The following is a 16,268-nucleotide window of genomic DNA, read 5'->3' as shown; positions in this document are numbered from 1 at the left end:
TCGCCGAGTTATCTGCCCGACGGGAGCGACTCCCGCGCACAGAAACTCTGCAATCGTCCGCCGAGCCTATTGGCCGCCGGAAATTTATCTCCACCGCCGAGCGAAACTCGCCGCCGGTGCTTGTTAAGGGAAACGTCCTTAACACCGAGTCGATGAGTCATCTTTATGCAAGACGAGATATGCCCTAATAGTGCTCTCCAATTGGCATGTCGTCTCCAAAGATAAAATGATTTCGTCTTATTCGTTGCAGTACCGCAAACAGAACAAGCTCCGACGAACTGAATGATGGCGAAGGCAGAGCTTTGATGGAAGACTATGCAGAGAAAGAGAGAGAGCTATGCAAATGATATGTTTGATTTGCTTGTTGTTCCTGTGTAGGGAATGCAAGAGATGCATGCCTATTTATAGGCCAAGTCCAATGCTTGTGGAGGTGGAATCAATGCAGGCATTAAGCATGCCATTACCGGGGGTTACATCACGTTACGGGAGCTGGAGGAGACTGATGCTGGACACGCTACACGACGGGGTTCATCGTGAACCTTTTGGTCAAACGATATGTCGGGGTCCATCGGGGACCTTCTGGCACCCGCTATGCATCGGGGTTTATAGTGGACCTTTTGACACCCGCTATGCGTCGGGTCCATCGTGACCCTTTTGACCCATGGCCATGGCACACGGCAGACGGGGCGCGGAGCACGTGTCACGAGACACGACGCACTGAGCACGGGTCGCAGGGCATAGTGCACGGAGCGTGGCTTGCGGCTTGCGCGAGGTAGCGTGCGCGTGTGGGCTCTACCGCCCATCTTAGTTCACGGTAATTATTACGTAATAATTCATCTTATTAAACACATGTTTAATAAGGTTACCTGACTTCTCTCCACCGTAATTAACACTTTTAATAATCTAATGGTTTTATCTCAACTCCTTAATAGCTCACAATTGTGACAAACTTTAATTCATAATTTCTCACTCACCGCGAATCGGTTTAGAGAAAAATGAATATACCACTGTCATTTACCCCAAAAGTAGATTGTCGCCATTACATTTAATTTTATAAAATTAAATATCTCGTCACATTTATTATTGGTTAATGTCCATTGATCAAACACGATTCCAACATTTATTATGATCAAAATTAAATTAATATATGACAAAATCAAATTAAACTATAATACTTACTATGTCAAAATATAATGGGATGTGATATCATTTTATTTTAAATGTTGATGTTGATTAAAATACAGCCAAATTATCTAATTTGTTATCATATCACATTTATGTTTGTCACATTAATTTCAGTTTGAACTATTGTTGTAATTATTTAAATAAAAATAATAATTTTATATTCTAATTTCAAAAATCGCCAAGAGTTAACGAAATTCTTCGTTCTTCGTCTTGCCATGATGTTGCCCTAATTCGAACTAAGACTGCATTTCGTCTGAGAAACTCTCCATTTGGTTGCTACCGATCAATAAACACGAGTCTCGGTGGTGCTCTTCTGCTTAAATTCTCTGTTATCCATCCTCTCCGTGCGTTTTCCATTGATCAAACAAACGCGGAAGCATTCTGAAGTGAAATAAAATGTCGCGGCTGTGGACGAGGGTCGTAGGCCTATTCAGCAATCGATCATTCGTCGGAGTGGACAAAACCGGCAATAAATACTTCACCAGGATTGAGGAAATCGACGGTATCAGTGAGTGCTCCCATCTCTCTGTGTGTAACTACATGTATAAAGAATGTGTGATTTCCTATTCAATTGTCCCAATTGATTCACTTGTTCTAAGCCTTATTGTCATTTAATCAATATTTTCCTAAGCATTCTAGACTCTTGCTCAGCTTGTGAAATTTTGATGCATAAACAACAGATTTTTGAGCTATTTCTGTTGTGAGTATTTGCTTTTATGCAAATTTTTGCTTGTTCTTACTTTGTATTCATCAGTGAAGGAGAAAAGGTGGGTAAAATTTAAAGGAGACCAGGATCCCACCTCCATTCCGGGTATGTTTCATAGTATTCCTTAATTTAACGCATTTGAGTTATTAAAATGCTCACTTTTTATAAATCGTTGGTTAAGTTTAAGGCTCTTTTGGTTTGCGTCTTTGCGGCACTCGTTATGTTTCGAATGACGGAACCACTTATTTTGGTGCTTTACTGATTTAGGATTTTCAATATGTTTTACAATGCCAGAGTTAGTTTTTATCCTTGGTTTCCTTTGAACCCTATAGAGATTAGAGAATGAGGAAGTTGTGGTGGCACACGTGTTAATTCAGAATGCCCTCATACATTATTGATAATTAGATACCAATTCTTCCAACAAGAGTTGATTCAATGCCCTAAACAGGACTGTGTTTTATGTATTGGTGTTTCTCATTCACATGGTATATCTTTCTTTGTAATTGGTAATTATTTATGTTTCAATAGTTTTGTTGTAGTTGAATGGATATGTTGGCTGAATGGACAGCGTAAAATAGCTCCAACACCAGAGGTATGGCAGACATTCATCATTCTTCGTAAGAGGATGTGGCATCCCATGTGCAACAATATATGATGTTAATTGAATTCATACATTCCAGTATAGGCTAGCCGAAAATACTTTTATTTATCTAATTAGTTCAAGCCCTTCAAAAATTTCTTGGGGTAGTGTATTCTTCCTCAGTTGTGTAGCATTTGATAGATTGTTGATGTAGGGAGTAAATCTGTACTTTGTTGTATTCTTCTAATTGCTTTCTTTCAACATACCCTATCCTGGACGGCTACATACTTAAGGTGGTCAACTTTGATAATACTTGATGAGTCAACATCAATTCTTGATGAAAATACATTTCACTGATATCTTGAGCGATGGTCATTTATTTATTCATTCTTTTTAGCGCCTTATTACCTATTGGCTTAGTTGTGATTTAAATCCAGAATTTAGGTCATATGGGTTTAAAGATATAAAATTACTGACCTTTATACCCTACTCAATCTGCCAAACGTGTGAGATGGAAGTATGATTCAAGTTATTTTCCCTTTTTTTAATCTGATGAGTAACAATAGCTGCAATTTTGTGCATATTAAACATCGTTGCATCAGTGAACTTGAACAAGCTTACATTTGTTTCTTACGTTTTGCAAATATCTATGCCAACAAATGCAATTTGTCTAGAAAAATGATACTAATATTCTGGCTTACTTTACAGGAAATGGCTCAGCTGGAGGCTAGGAGGGAACAAGTTAAAATGAATGTTGCTCGTAAGTATTAGTATTCATATTTGAACATAATCTTTACTTTCGATTAGATTCCTCCTACTTAATGCGTGATAATGACTCCGGTTTCTCAAATATATATTTACGAGAACTACTCTAAAAGATCATCGTTGGACTATCCCTTATTACCGTCACCTAAAAGTTTTGGCCCATAAAAAACTAATTTGTCCTTGGTACACTTTGATTTTTTTCCATTGTTCTTACTTTCTCGTCATTGTTGAGTACGTCCAGATTAGCCATCAACATTGCTACCATAGTGTACTGGGATTGTCTTGTATTATTTCCACTAGAATATAGAACATATGTCCTATAATTCTGTGTACAAATATTACTGTTGAGGATTCAGTAAGAGAGTACTCATTGTTGTTTTTTATTATTATGTTGGTTATTTTCTACTACTATTTAGAATAAACCCGTACTTGTTTGTGTTTGATACCAGTCCTCAAAAAGGAGGAAGAAGAAAGGAAAGCTAGGGAAGGAAAAGCCACCAAAATTGGTGAGTTGTCCATCTACTTTTACTCAAATATGAATGAGAAAAAGCTGCCTCTAGAGTTTTATGATTTATGAGCTTACTTGTTTGTATGTGTATGTTAATAGGAAAAAGTGCTGGTCCTGACTTGAAAAGTTTTATCCAACAGTTTCCTACTGATTCAGAAGGTATGAACTGCTCTCTACTTAGAATTATTTGATGCTTTCCTAGATACATATCTGTATCGTAATGGCAGCAAATTAGAGTTTTTAATTTGAAGACATTTATCTTTGACATACTAATAAATAACATCATGCGATATGAAGCTAAATCATAGTAATTCCTTCACTAATATGTGTGAATAGCTTCTTCTTTTGCCTAGCGGAGCATTAAGTTTAAATGATCAGATTGCATGCTTTCACATGTTATACCTAATTTTTGTAGTGCTTACTGTTAATTTCTATTATCATTCAGAATGTTGAATGCAAGTATTATACTAAATGTTTATCCTTTTTACCAAGTTATTGCTGCTAATGCCTCTACTTAGGGAAGAATATTAAGATTTACTAAATATGAGATATGATGGCATTATTGACCGATTGTTATCTTTAAATTAAGAATAAATTAGTGACTGATTTGTGTCATGAATTGAATTAATTAGGAATAAATTACTACTCCCTCCGTTCCATGTTAATATAGGCGTTTCATTTTTTGCACTCGTTTTGGAGAAATAATCATAAATAGTTAAAGTGGAGAAAGATTAAAGTAATAGAGAATAGTGTAGAGAACTTTAGCCATTTATGATTATTTTCCCAAAACTAGTGGAAAAAATGAAACGCCTCTATTAAGGCGGAAAGAAGGCAGTATCTGATTTGAATCAATTAGGTCAAGTATTGTTGGATTCTTGTCTTGTAAACTCCTATATATCTATAGGAGGATTTGAAGAATATATCCAAAAGTGATCAATTTGTTGGCAGTGTAAAACATACGCCTCGGTGACAGGATTAGTAGGGCCACTTCCGATGTTTGTTTCTTTCGTTTGTTGCACTATTTCAAGTTAATTTTTATCCATTCAAGTTTTTATTCATAGATATTATCTTCATGCCGTTCACTCCATATCAATTGGTGCGGTGAACATGGATCCGGTCCTGGTAAAACCCCACAACATTGAACGACTCGATGGATTGGAGAAGGCAGTGGCAGAGCTTTAAGTGAAGCTTAACGCCAAGTTTGATACCTTATTGGTACGAAGGATGGAATCATGTTGTTGCACATTGGTATGTGATGCATATATTTGCTTCAATAAGGAATCAAACTTGGCGTTAAGCTTCACTTTAAGCTCCGCCACGGCCTTCTCCAATCTATCGAGTCGTTGTTCAATGTTTGCGGGGTTCACCATGATCGGATCCACGTTCACCGCACCAATTGATATGGAGTGGAAGGCATGAAGAGAATATCTTTGAACAAGAACTTGAATGGATATAAATTGACTTTAAATAGTGAAAGAAACAATTCTCCGAAGAGGCCCTACTAATCCTCTCACCGAGGCCTACGGTTTACACCGCCAACAAATTGATCACTCTTGGATACATTCTTCAAATCCTCCTATAGAATATATAGGAGTTTACAAAACAAGAATCCCACAATACTTGCCCTAATTGATTCAATCCAAATTTATTCCTAATTAATTCAATTCATGACATAAATCAGTCACTAATTTATTCTTAATTTAAAGATAATAATTGACAATAATGCCGTCAATTCTTCATTTATTAATCGATATCACATACATAAAACAAGATTACTAGTTCGTTGTCTTCTATAGATTCATATCTTGATGTGCTTTTTTAGCAAATTATCAGCTCACATTTTAGTATAGCAGCATTAAAATGCAGAACTCACCCATTACTTGATGTAATGAGCATGAATTTTCTTGGAGTTTCCTTTTCATCATTACACAGTACTCATATTAGTCGAGAGGCCAAGTGGACCTGTGTTTACTAATTCCTATACACGAGTGTCATTTCCTGATTCCCACTGCATTTTGTAGTATGATTTTGTGTTTAATGGTGTTATTAATTCCTTGACAGGTACCAAAATTGATGCCAAGAGGTTAGTATTCATACCTAAGTTGATTAAAACTTTCAAGTCTTATTACCATGCTCTCGAATAACATCAATTACTCATTGTAATTGCAGCGATAAGGCCTTTGAAGGATCGCGTGAGAAGAAAGAAGAGCCGGAGTAAGTTATTTGATTTTAAGGCATCCTTTCCTAGATTGTAATAAAAAAAGATGCTAAGGTAGTTTCTCCAAGTTAACTTGGCTGAGTTGGGTTTCAGGTCATCAGAGCCTACTGGATCTGGCCAATCATTCCGACCGGGAACATGGCAACCACCAATGTGAGCCACATTTACGCATCTGCAGTCACTACAATTGTGGGAGAATGTATCAATAACTTCCGACTGCCATCCTAGAGGTTATAGTACTGTACTGATGATCAATTCAATTTTATCCATATTTGTGTAGGAAAATTGAGTTTCCTTTTTGCTACCGGAAATAAGGTTTTCCCATTTACATTACACCGGCGGTAACAATATTCCGGAGGCGAGCCTTATCCTCACTTAATCTATTACTATTAGACTTGCTTCAAGTGACACTATAGATGAAGTGTCACATTAACATATATATATATATATATATATATATATATATATAGTCTCATTATTCACAAATCCACTCTTAAAGATCGAATCACCGAACCATACCAAATTAAGGTTTTTTATCTAGTTTTTTAGGGATGAGAGGCACAAATTTATCATTTATTTTCGCCTTCATCACGAGCCTATTTTAATTCATCCGAAGGTAAATAAGTCATACAAACATGTTACAAAGATTTAACTTCATTCCAGTAGGTCCTTACTTCATTCCAGTAGGTTTTTACTTCATTCCAGTAGGATTATTACTTCATTCCAGTACATAAATGCGGTTTCGCCGTCGCGTGCCGTTCTTTCTCTCTACAATATCTATCACCACCACCACAACGCTGATATGATGTAATAAACACATGGAATGATGCAATAAATTATTGGAATGAAGTATGTGAAGTCCTACTGGAATGAAGTAAAAACCTTATCCAATGAAGTAATAACGTTTCTGAATGAAGTAATAAACGCACTTGAATAAATTGCATTTTTTAATGTAAATAAAGTAAAAACTCAGGTCAATGAATTCAAATAAAACATATGTTGAATCATTTCAAAACCTACTGGAAGAAAGTAAAAACATGTTGTAGTTTCAAGGTATTACGTACGGAATGAAGTAATAAACCTATACAATGAAGTAAAATGGGCTTGTAATGAAGATCGAAAAATTTACACAGCAGCACATCTCATCAAAAAAACTAGATCTAATGGCCCAGATTTGGTCTCTAGTTCGGTCTTTAAAATTGGTTCGACATTGATCACAACCATATATATATATATATATATATGCTTACATTTTTAAGTGACATAAGCTATGAAATATGATTGCTACTTCTTGATCATTTGTATCGATGTGACATATATAAATTGTGGTACAAAAATAAGAGTAGATGCGATGTGCACAATAGTATAGGTAGCAAAATCTGAAGGAAGAGATAACTAAGATGATATGGTATTAATGGAGGATTAGGATTATGATTAAGGATTAGGAAACATGGGTCCTGCATATTGGGCAGCTGGGGTGCCTCATTAGCCATCCATCTATGCACTCAAGGTGGAATATATGCTTACACTTTGGAAGCCACCTCCCCACTTGTCCATTCTTTATTTTCTACATTCCATTTTTCAACATACATTGTTTATGAAATGCTACAAGATTGAGTAATATATAAAAAGAAATACGAAATTGAAATTAGTTTACCTGTAAGCATACTGTGCAGCTAGCATTTGAATAACAATTGCTATCACTGAAGTTGCAAATTGGTAGTATTTGTTTGATACAATCTTGTGATAGTCCACTTGATGTATCAACATGAAACATGTCTGAAAATTCATCACTGCTTGTGCTCGTCTCTATAGCGCTATCTGGATCAAAATCCCAAAATTGAAAAAGGCAAATGTGCACATTTGCTCATCATAGAAAGACTCAGTTTGGTATATAAAATTGGAATTGAATTGGAATTTTGAATTCTATGGAACTGAATTGGAAGAAATTCTAATTCAATTCCAAATCATATGTTCGGTAAAATGAAATAATTGATATGAAATTTGAATTTGATTTTTTTTGCACACACTATATACAAAATACACTCACATGCACTTTACAAAAAATACACATACTATACACACACTTCACACACTTCACATTCTACTCGCATTATACAAATTCTATACATACACCCATTACATACACACAAAATACACACACTGCACACAGTGTACACAAAATACACACATTCCACACACTGCACACTCCGTACGCAAAATACGCACTGCGCACAATGTACACACACTACACACAATGTACACACATTACACACATTATACACAATACACACATTGCACATAATATAGACAAAATATGTATAGTGTATGAAATGTGTGAAGTGCATGTAATATGTGTGTTGTGTTAAGTGTGTAGTATGTGTAGTGTGTGTTGTGGATATATAGTGAAGATATATGAATTTTATGGCTTTTTGGAATTCTAATTTTCTACTTTTAATATGGAATTCAAATTGCGAAATTGAAACATTTGGAAATGCATTCCAAATCCAAATATTTTTGTGGTACCAAACATTGGATTTGAAAATGAATCTCTAATTCCAATTTCACACCTCCAATTCCATGGTACCAAACGAATCTAAAGGGATATTGTTATGGAAGACTGTTGTCAATTTCCCATGATGGGCCATTCTTCAAATCTCACTGATTTACGAGACATATTTTTTTAATCATATTAGACATGTATTTATTCAGCATTGCATTCAAGAATTAGGGCGGCAAAACTGCGTCATTTCATTTATAATCCAGACTAACCACCTAGGATCAAAGTCTATCCAAAATTTTCTATTTCAAAGTTCGTGAAAATATTAGTTTGTTCAAAATTTATGGTTTTTAAGAATAATATCGAAGAAGCTAAATAAAAATGTAGACTAGATTGGAAGAAATGTGTTACCTGCCAGTGATAAGCTTTTAGGAGTTGAGGGCAGACCCATTCCCTAAATACATTTCCATTGATCACACTACGTATTAATGCCATCTGTAAATAAGTAACAATCTTATGCCTTTTCAAACTAAGTAAACCAAACAAGGCACATCAACTAATCTTTTTTTACGAAGTCTAATTCAACCTAGCTACATTTTTTGATATAAAATGTCAAACTAAAGATTCACAAATCACAATGAATGCGGTAAACAAATTAGAAATATTAATTTTTTTTATAGTTTAGAACTATATAAAGCAGAGTTTCTAAAGATTTGGTAAGTAAATTGTGTTTACCCAAATTCGGTAAGAATTGAAGCAAGTTGGAATTAAAAGATCTGTCCAAATTTGAATTTCATGTAACCATTAAGATTAGCCATAAAGGATGTTATAATAATTGGGGGTATTGGTCTCCATAAAATCACAAATATTGGTCCAAATTTTGTAATAATCACGAATTTTGATGTTGGTTATAAGAATCATGAACTTAGATACTATATTGTAGTAAATTTACCACAAAATCAGTTTTTTCCCAACTCACGGAAAAATTCATTACCTGCAATAAGTTTAGGATTTTCTAGACCGAATTTTAAATTAATGTAAAATATTAAATTAAGTTAAAATTTGTGATATTTTAGGCAATTAGTTTTACTTCAATTTTTCTTTATCATTTCTCAAATGTGTGTGATAAAATATTTTACATGTTTTACTGAGGTATAATATTTCGTATTAAAGTGATCATATTCATTCATCTAATTAGTATGAATTGCCAAATAAAGCTTAGTATGTGTACCAAATAATTCAAGTAGTAGACATACTAAAGATTGGTCTTTAGAATCACAAACTTTGACTCAATTTGGTTTTTTCATGAACTTAAAATTTAAACTTATTATCTCTTGTAGTAAATTTACCTCAAGTTAAAAAAAACTGAGAAATTTTATGATTGTAGATATCAATACACTATCTAATTATTGCACATTACCAAATTACGATTTTCTGACCTTAGGTAAAGGGTCTCCATTAAGGACAAGGTCCATCAATTGGACGCCGGTGACGGCCCCCACCAAAGCTCCGATAACGAAACCACGTGAGAGGCCGGTTTCCGTTGTATGCCCTTCGATTGCTCCGGCAATCGCGCCCACTGCAGCTCCGCCTGCAATTATTTTGGATTTTGTTTAATGTTAGAAACATATGTCAAAGGCATTGTTGATGAGCAAAACGAAAAAGGAATTAAGACGAACCTAAAGCAAAGATACAAGTAAAAAGAGCTACATATAATTTGTGGATGATCTTTAACAAAACCCCATTTATGATGTTGCTCATCATCAACATTTCTTCTAAATTAGGCATTAAATGAAGGTATGATGGGAAGAATGGAGAATGGAAGTGGTTGAAAATTGTATGATGAGAAGAATGGAGAATTTATAAAGTTGTTCAAAGGTTTCTATTCATCGACCACATGCACATGTACTTAATTAATTGCTAACTATCTTGTAATTACATAAAAATTACAAATTTTAAACATATTCCTAAATTTACTACTAACACTATTTTAATTAAAATACTAGTATTCTATTTAATCAATTTGTAGTCATTAAAATATTGGAGAAAAGTATTTGTATTTTACAAAAACGATGTTTTTTACTGTTGCATCATGTATCTATTTTTTATTTCGAATTTGCTGAATCAAACTACTTTTGAAGTCATGAATATATATGGTGCATGATATTTTGATATGATATAAGGTATCGTCAATTTTATTTTATTTTCTTTGGTTTCAAACACTACATTAGTGTTCCTCTCTTTCATAGGTATATTCATAAAATTAAATAGGAGATAATACTAAGGCTTTCATTTTATCACAGAACCTAATTAAATTCCCAAATTTGAAGCTAAAAATGGAGGACACAAGTTGCATACATGGATTCATAATTAAACAATACTTACTACATCATTCAATGTCAGCTTGAAATTTAGGGATTTTAGGCAAATACTTTTGGAGAATTATTGTGTTACTTATCCAATTATCTTATTATTGTGTTACTTATCTAATTATCTTTCATTTATAAATAAAAAACGAATGTGGCATGTGGGTATGCATTGTGTTAATTGATGGCCAATAAGTTGCGAGAGCTTAATTTATTTGTAAAACGATCACTTATATATGTTGACAATAAACTCTTCGGTTGGAAACATTAATACCGACAGTTTGATTCATAAAATTGAATCTCACAACTTAATTCTAAATGGATAATAATAAACTAATAATTAGTTATAACCATATATCCTCGAACTAAAATAATCTTACAATTTAATTTTAGATGGATTATTCTATAATAATTAGTCATGACAAAGAAGCATAGCTAAGTTAATTAATAAATTGGTACTACTATTTTCGAACAAATCGTTTCTAAGATTTTGTAATGTTCATGGTCGCCACATACTTCTACGTCTTAATTAATGAGTTGGGATTGGGTGATTGTATTAGTTGCCAATTATCCTATGGGTTGAGCTTACCTATTCTTCATCTATGAATTGCATTTTGCCATTTTGGTCTTAAAAAAAGAAAAAGAAAAAAGAATACAACTTGATAAGGTTTTAATAATATTTTCGCCAAACAGGAAAATGTTTATTTGAGTCAATCTATAAACTATTAGAGCATCCGCAGCGGCGGGCGTTCTGGCAGACGTCGGACCGGCGTGCCGGACGTCCGCCATTAGGCGAGCGACCAGCGGACGCGGACGTCGCTTGCGGACACCGGAGTTCCGCGGATCTCTGACCACGTCCGTCAGGACGTCCGCCATCGCGGATCTCTGACCACGTCCGTCGGGACGTCCGCCATTGCGGGTTCCCAACGGACGTCCTGGCGGACGTCCCGTTTTTTAAATTAAAAAAAACACTATATATTCGCACCACTTGTTTAATTCCGTAAATTATTTAATTTGGTGAATTTGTAAATTTTTATTATTGCGGATGTCCGTCGGGATGTCTGTCAGCCATTGTGCAGTGGGATGTCCTTATGACGTGGCAATGCAGTGGGATGTCCTTATAACGTGACAGGAGGTGTTTTTGGGAAGTCCGTCAGAAAATCCGCCGGGACATCCGTCACACTGAGGACGTGGATTCTCTTATGATGATTCAAATGCAAAAGAAATAAAATAAAATTGAGATTACGACTGAAATTCCTATATTCATCTTTAATCACCTATGGCTTAGTCTCTTTCTTGCTTTCAAAGAAAAAAATTGTCATATAGGAGTATATTAATATATTTGTATTTTTTTGGGGATGTTTTAGTATAATAGATTTTATTTTATTTTTTAGTAATAAGTAATATATATTCTCTTTTATATTTCATTCTCTTTTTATCTCTTTTATTTTATTTTCTCTATTTAGTACTACTTACTAGTACAATATTTCCTCATCTCCACGCAGAAAAAAAATACATCTATTAATAAGAAATGAAGGGAGTAGAATTTACTAGTCCTCAAAGAAACTGATTGGAAAAAGCCTCTCATAACCAATAAATCTTTAAAAAAATTATTTTCAAAATTAACTAGGAGGTGTTTTTATTTACTTATATAATGGTTGAACTTCAATTTTTATACTCCCTCCGTCCCGGACTACTTGCACTTATTTCCTTTCTGGGCGTCCCAAGTTATTTGCACTATTTCCATTTTTAGTAAAAATTTTCACCTATAGCCGTAATATTTGACTTTACTATACACTCATTCCTTAATCTCCGTGCCGAAAATGAAACGTGCGAGTAGTGCGGGACGGAGGGAGTATATTTTAAGTTGTAAGTAAATATAGTTCCTGTAAAATTGCTAATTACTATAATTAATTTAGTCATTCCATCTGGAGATATAGCAATTAGGTCTGTTGATTTCCATAACATATGTCAGAATAACATTAGGTCTGTTGTTTGCTGAACTAATCGATTTTTGAGCTTGGATTTTAGATTACTCACAATAATGTAATCGATTGAATGTTATTACGAGATATATGTTGATTAACACGTAAATATTTATCAAATAATAAGTGGTTGACATTAATACTCACATTTATATACGACGAAGTTGACATTGTATATGTCAATGCATAGTTAAATTTTCTCATACATACAATTCGACAGTGTTGCTAGCTAGTATCTCTGTTGACATTATGCGTTTTAGTGCCCGATTTGATACTAATTTCGATTTGCATGTATATTTTTTCATTGACTATGTTGATATGTCTTATAGAAGTGATCACTCTATTGTGCAATGATAAGTTAAGGCCATACATAAGCCAAGAGTTTTTACATCACACTTTTTATGATTTCTAAGTTTTGAGATATTTTTTAATAGTTAGTTATAATTAACAAAATAAAGTTTCCAATAATACCTCCAGTTGAATTTTTTACACACTTAGTTAACATCGCACGGTGGATTGATCTTGGCCTCACATTTGAAGATCGTCCCGGACGAGATCTGATTGTAGTTAGCATAATAATGAAGGGTTATTATTTTAATAGGACCTTATCGATCATCAAATACACTTTTAGTTGTGATTACACAGCCATCAACATGAAATATATCTTCTCAATTTATCTTTTCGTTTGAAGATGCTATAAGTAACGTCAGTTTTCAACTACCATGTTGAAGAAATACGTATATACAGTTCAATTTGATATTTTAGAATCATAATTAGAAGAAGTTGCCTTAGCTGTAGGGAATTTATTACGTACGATGCTGTTAAGGACCTAAATCCTTAACGTCGATTTCCACACAAAATCAAGAAACGAGATGTCGTCGTTGTCGAGCGCCCAACGTTGGGTCGTGACTTGGACGGCAAAAAGGGGCGGTTGAGCGCGAGATCAGCCTCGTCGGCAACCTTAGGAGATGTTTCTTGTTTGCTACTCAATTGAGCCAAAAGAATGATAATTTCATATATTGATTGAATGAATAAAACGATAACAACCTAGCCCTATTTATAATACTAGAATACTAGCTTAGGGAACAAAAAACAAATATAAGAAAAGATATGCAAATCCTAATATATCTAAACTAATTAATACTAATCCTAATACTCGTATCAACTCCCCCACGGTTAAAATCCACCTTGTCCTCAAGGTGGGAACCACGAACCAAGGACAAGAGTTGAAAGCAAAAGCTTGGCGAGGCGTCTCCTCCTGGATCAAACGTGTATCGAACCGCTGAATGTCTCCCTTTATCACCTCCATAAAAAATCAATAAATGTAGACTAATGTGGTCGTCCAAATTCAACGCTACAATGGAAAGTTCTGCCACACATTCATGAATGCTCAAACACGGCGTGTTATTTCGCAGAGGAATTAACCTTGCATCGGCGTCGAGCGATGGTAATCGAGGCTTCATGCTTGTAACATCACTGACACTGACATCCACATTGACACCAACAATTATGCGGGAACCTGTGTAAGCACCATCTTCTTTCTTTCCCCAACAATTCTCAACAATAGATTTTGATTGCAATTGAACAACCGGGAATGAGGCGATGACCTTTGGCCCTTCCTCAATGGAAGCGTCCTCATCTGCATCGTCTAACAATGAAACTCGTTGGTCTTCGGGTCTGCCATCTCTACCTTCCCTAGATCCATGATTCTCACTAGGCAATCGAATGACAACATTTAATACAGATTCTGTATCCGAATTGTCGGCATCACTATCCTTGGTCTCCTTTGTTGCTGTCTCTAATACAGAGTCCTCAAAATCACCAAGCTCATCTTCGCCGTCGTCTGTCGGGTATCCCTGCTGCTTGTGCAATCCAGACTGGTCCCAACAGGTAGGCGAGCGCAAAGGCTGGTACGGGGTCTGATTGGTCACCCGCGCGGGCTAACCGTACATGTCCCGCGGTGGAAGGCTCAAGTAGTGGGGCTGGTGGCAGGCAGAATGGCCTCGCGGTGCTCGCACCTCCTCCCGATGGTTAGGCCGGTCCCAGCACGTCTCCGCGCGTCGGGGCCGATGATCTAAGGATGGGTAACTGTGGTCCTGCTGCTGCGTTGGTGGGTCCCAGCACGTCGGGCGGTGTGGCCGCATTGCGTGAATCGGGTGGCAATCGAACCCTAATTGGATTCGTTGATCCCCATGATCAAATAGGTGGCCCCTCTCGAAATAGCCACCGCGGCGTCGAGGGCGCGCATCCTGCGCGCAATCGCGGTACCCGATGGGAGAGTATCCCGTCCGTGGGCGACGATCAGGTGGATCCAAGCGGCGTAAGACGTAGGGTGGTTTTGGCTCAGGCTGAGTGGGCGGACGGCGGTTGTCAATGCGCCGCTCTGCTGCGTCCAGACGATATTCCATCATGTCCAATAGGCGATCGAGTTTTGCAATAATAGGGTGTATCTGGTGCGGGGGCTGATATTGTTGGTGAGTCCGCATAACGGCGGCGGTGAAGCTCGGCAGTGGGAGGTGATCGGTGGTACCTTTTTTTTGGTGAAGAATATATCTTCTTCTTTTTTTTTGATTGCTGAGATTTGGGTTATGGATGAACGAAGACGGAGGATGAGCTCTGGATGAAAGCACCAGTTGTTAAGGACCTAAATCCTTAACGTCGATTTCCACACAAAATCAAGAAACGAGATGTCGTCGTTGTCGAGCGCCCAACGTTGGGTCGTGACTTGGACGGCAAAAAGGGGCGGTTGAGCGCGAGATCAGCCTCGTCGGCAACCTTAGGAGATGTTTCTTGTTTGCTACTCAATTGAGCCAAAAGAATGATAATTTCATATATTGATTGAATGAATAAAACGATAACAACCTAGCCATATTTATAATACTAGAATACTAGCTTAGGGAACAAGAAACAAATATAAGAAAAGATATGCAAATCCTAATATATCTAAACTAATTAATACTAATCCTAATACTCGTATCAGATGCATAGTCTAAAAATTGCTAGAATACTCAATGATGCCATTTTCGTCATAAATATAATGTCCATTTTTCTAAGTTTTACATAGTTGAGTGTTGACTTTGCATATAAGATATGTGTAGAACATCTCCCCTTGCCTTTACCACTATCTGCAATTTCATTGGACAAAATGGTTTCCAAGTAGGGATGTCAATCAGGTCGGCCCATCGGGTTTTGGGCCAGCCCTACTCGGGTTGCGGGTCAATCGGGTGCGGGCTAATCGGGGTTGTAAAAGTTCAACCATAACCCTAAAAGCTCGGGTTTCGGGCTAGCCCAGCGGGTTAATCGGGTTGCTACCGATAAGATTAACATGCGATCAATCCAATAAATAATGATGAAAATTAGTTATATTCATAAAATGTAAAATATTTAATTATGATAAATTTGAGATATATGGTCAAACTCAATCATAAACATGATCAAATACTAATATTTGAGAT

General features: G+C 36.0%; 2 protein-coding genes across 2 annotated transcripts; one reads left to right on the top strand and one right to left on the bottom strand.

Moving 5' to 3' along the window:
• Positions 1–1,375: 1,375 nt before the first annotated feature.
• Positions 1,376–6,348, top strand: LOC121787048 (NADH dehydrogenase [ubiquinone] 1 alpha subcomplex assembly factor 2-like). The gene is made up of 9 exons (XM_042185657.1): positions 1,376–1,693; positions 1,940–1,996; positions 2,431–2,483; positions 3,180–3,231; positions 3,686–3,742; positions 3,844–3,903; positions 5,806–5,827; positions 5,914–5,958; positions 6,056–6,348. The coding sequence occupies exons 1-9, from the start codon at positions 1,582–1,584 to the stop codon at positions 6,117–6,119; spliced, it is 522 nt and encodes a 173-aa protein (XP_042041591.1). The 5' UTR covers positions 1,376–1,581; the 3' UTR covers positions 6,120–6,348.
• A 1,055-nt stretch (positions 6,349–7,403) lies between these two features.
• Positions 7,404–10,232, bottom strand: LOC121786795 (NEP1-interacting protein-like 2). The gene is made up of 4 exons (XM_042185412.1): positions 10,142–10,232; positions 9,902–10,053; positions 8,874–8,957; positions 7,404–7,529 (listed from the first exon to the last, which is right to left on the bottom strand). Exons 1-4 carry the CDS (start codon positions 10,230–10,232, stop codon positions 7,404–7,406), a joined length of 453 nt encoding a protein of 150 aa, XP_042041346.1.
• Between the last annotated feature and the right edge of the window lie 6,036 nt (positions 10,233–16,268).

This window comes from Salvia splendens, chromosome 22, assembly GCF_004379255.2.
Source record: "Salvia splendens isolate huo1 chromosome 22, SspV2, whole genome shotgun sequence".
Taxonomy (NCBI): Eukaryota; Viridiplantae; Streptophyta; class Magnoliopsida; order Lamiales; family Lamiaceae; genus Salvia; species Salvia splendens.
Note: the sequence above shows the minus strand (reverse complement) of the source record. Positions and strands in the feature narration are given on the sequence as shown.

Coding starts and splice junctions, on each gene's coding strand:
- LOC121787048 (XM_042185657.1), top strand. CDS start 1,582: ATGTCGCGGCTGTGGACGAGGGTCGTAGGCCTATTCAGCAATCGATCA. Junction 1,694..1,939: donor TGAGGAAATCGACGGTATCA/GTGAGTGCTCCC, acceptor TGTATTCATCAG/TGAAGGAGAAAAGGTGGGTA. Junction 5,959..6,055: donor GAGAAGAAAGAAGAGCCGGA/GTAAGTTATTTG, acceptor GTTGGGTTTCAG/GTCATCAGAGCCTACTGGAT.
- LOC121786795 (XM_042185412.1), bottom strand. CDS start 10,232: ATGTTGATGATGAGCAACATCATAAATGGGGTTTTGTTAAAGATCATC. Junction 10,054..10,141: donor TACTTGTATCTTTGCTTTAG/GTTCGTCTTAAT, acceptor AAATAATTGCAG/GCGGAGCTGCAGTGGGCGCG. Junction 7,530..8,873: donor TAAAAGCTTATCACTGGCAG/GTAACACATTTC, acceptor AATGGAATGTAG/AAAATAAAGAATGGACAAGT.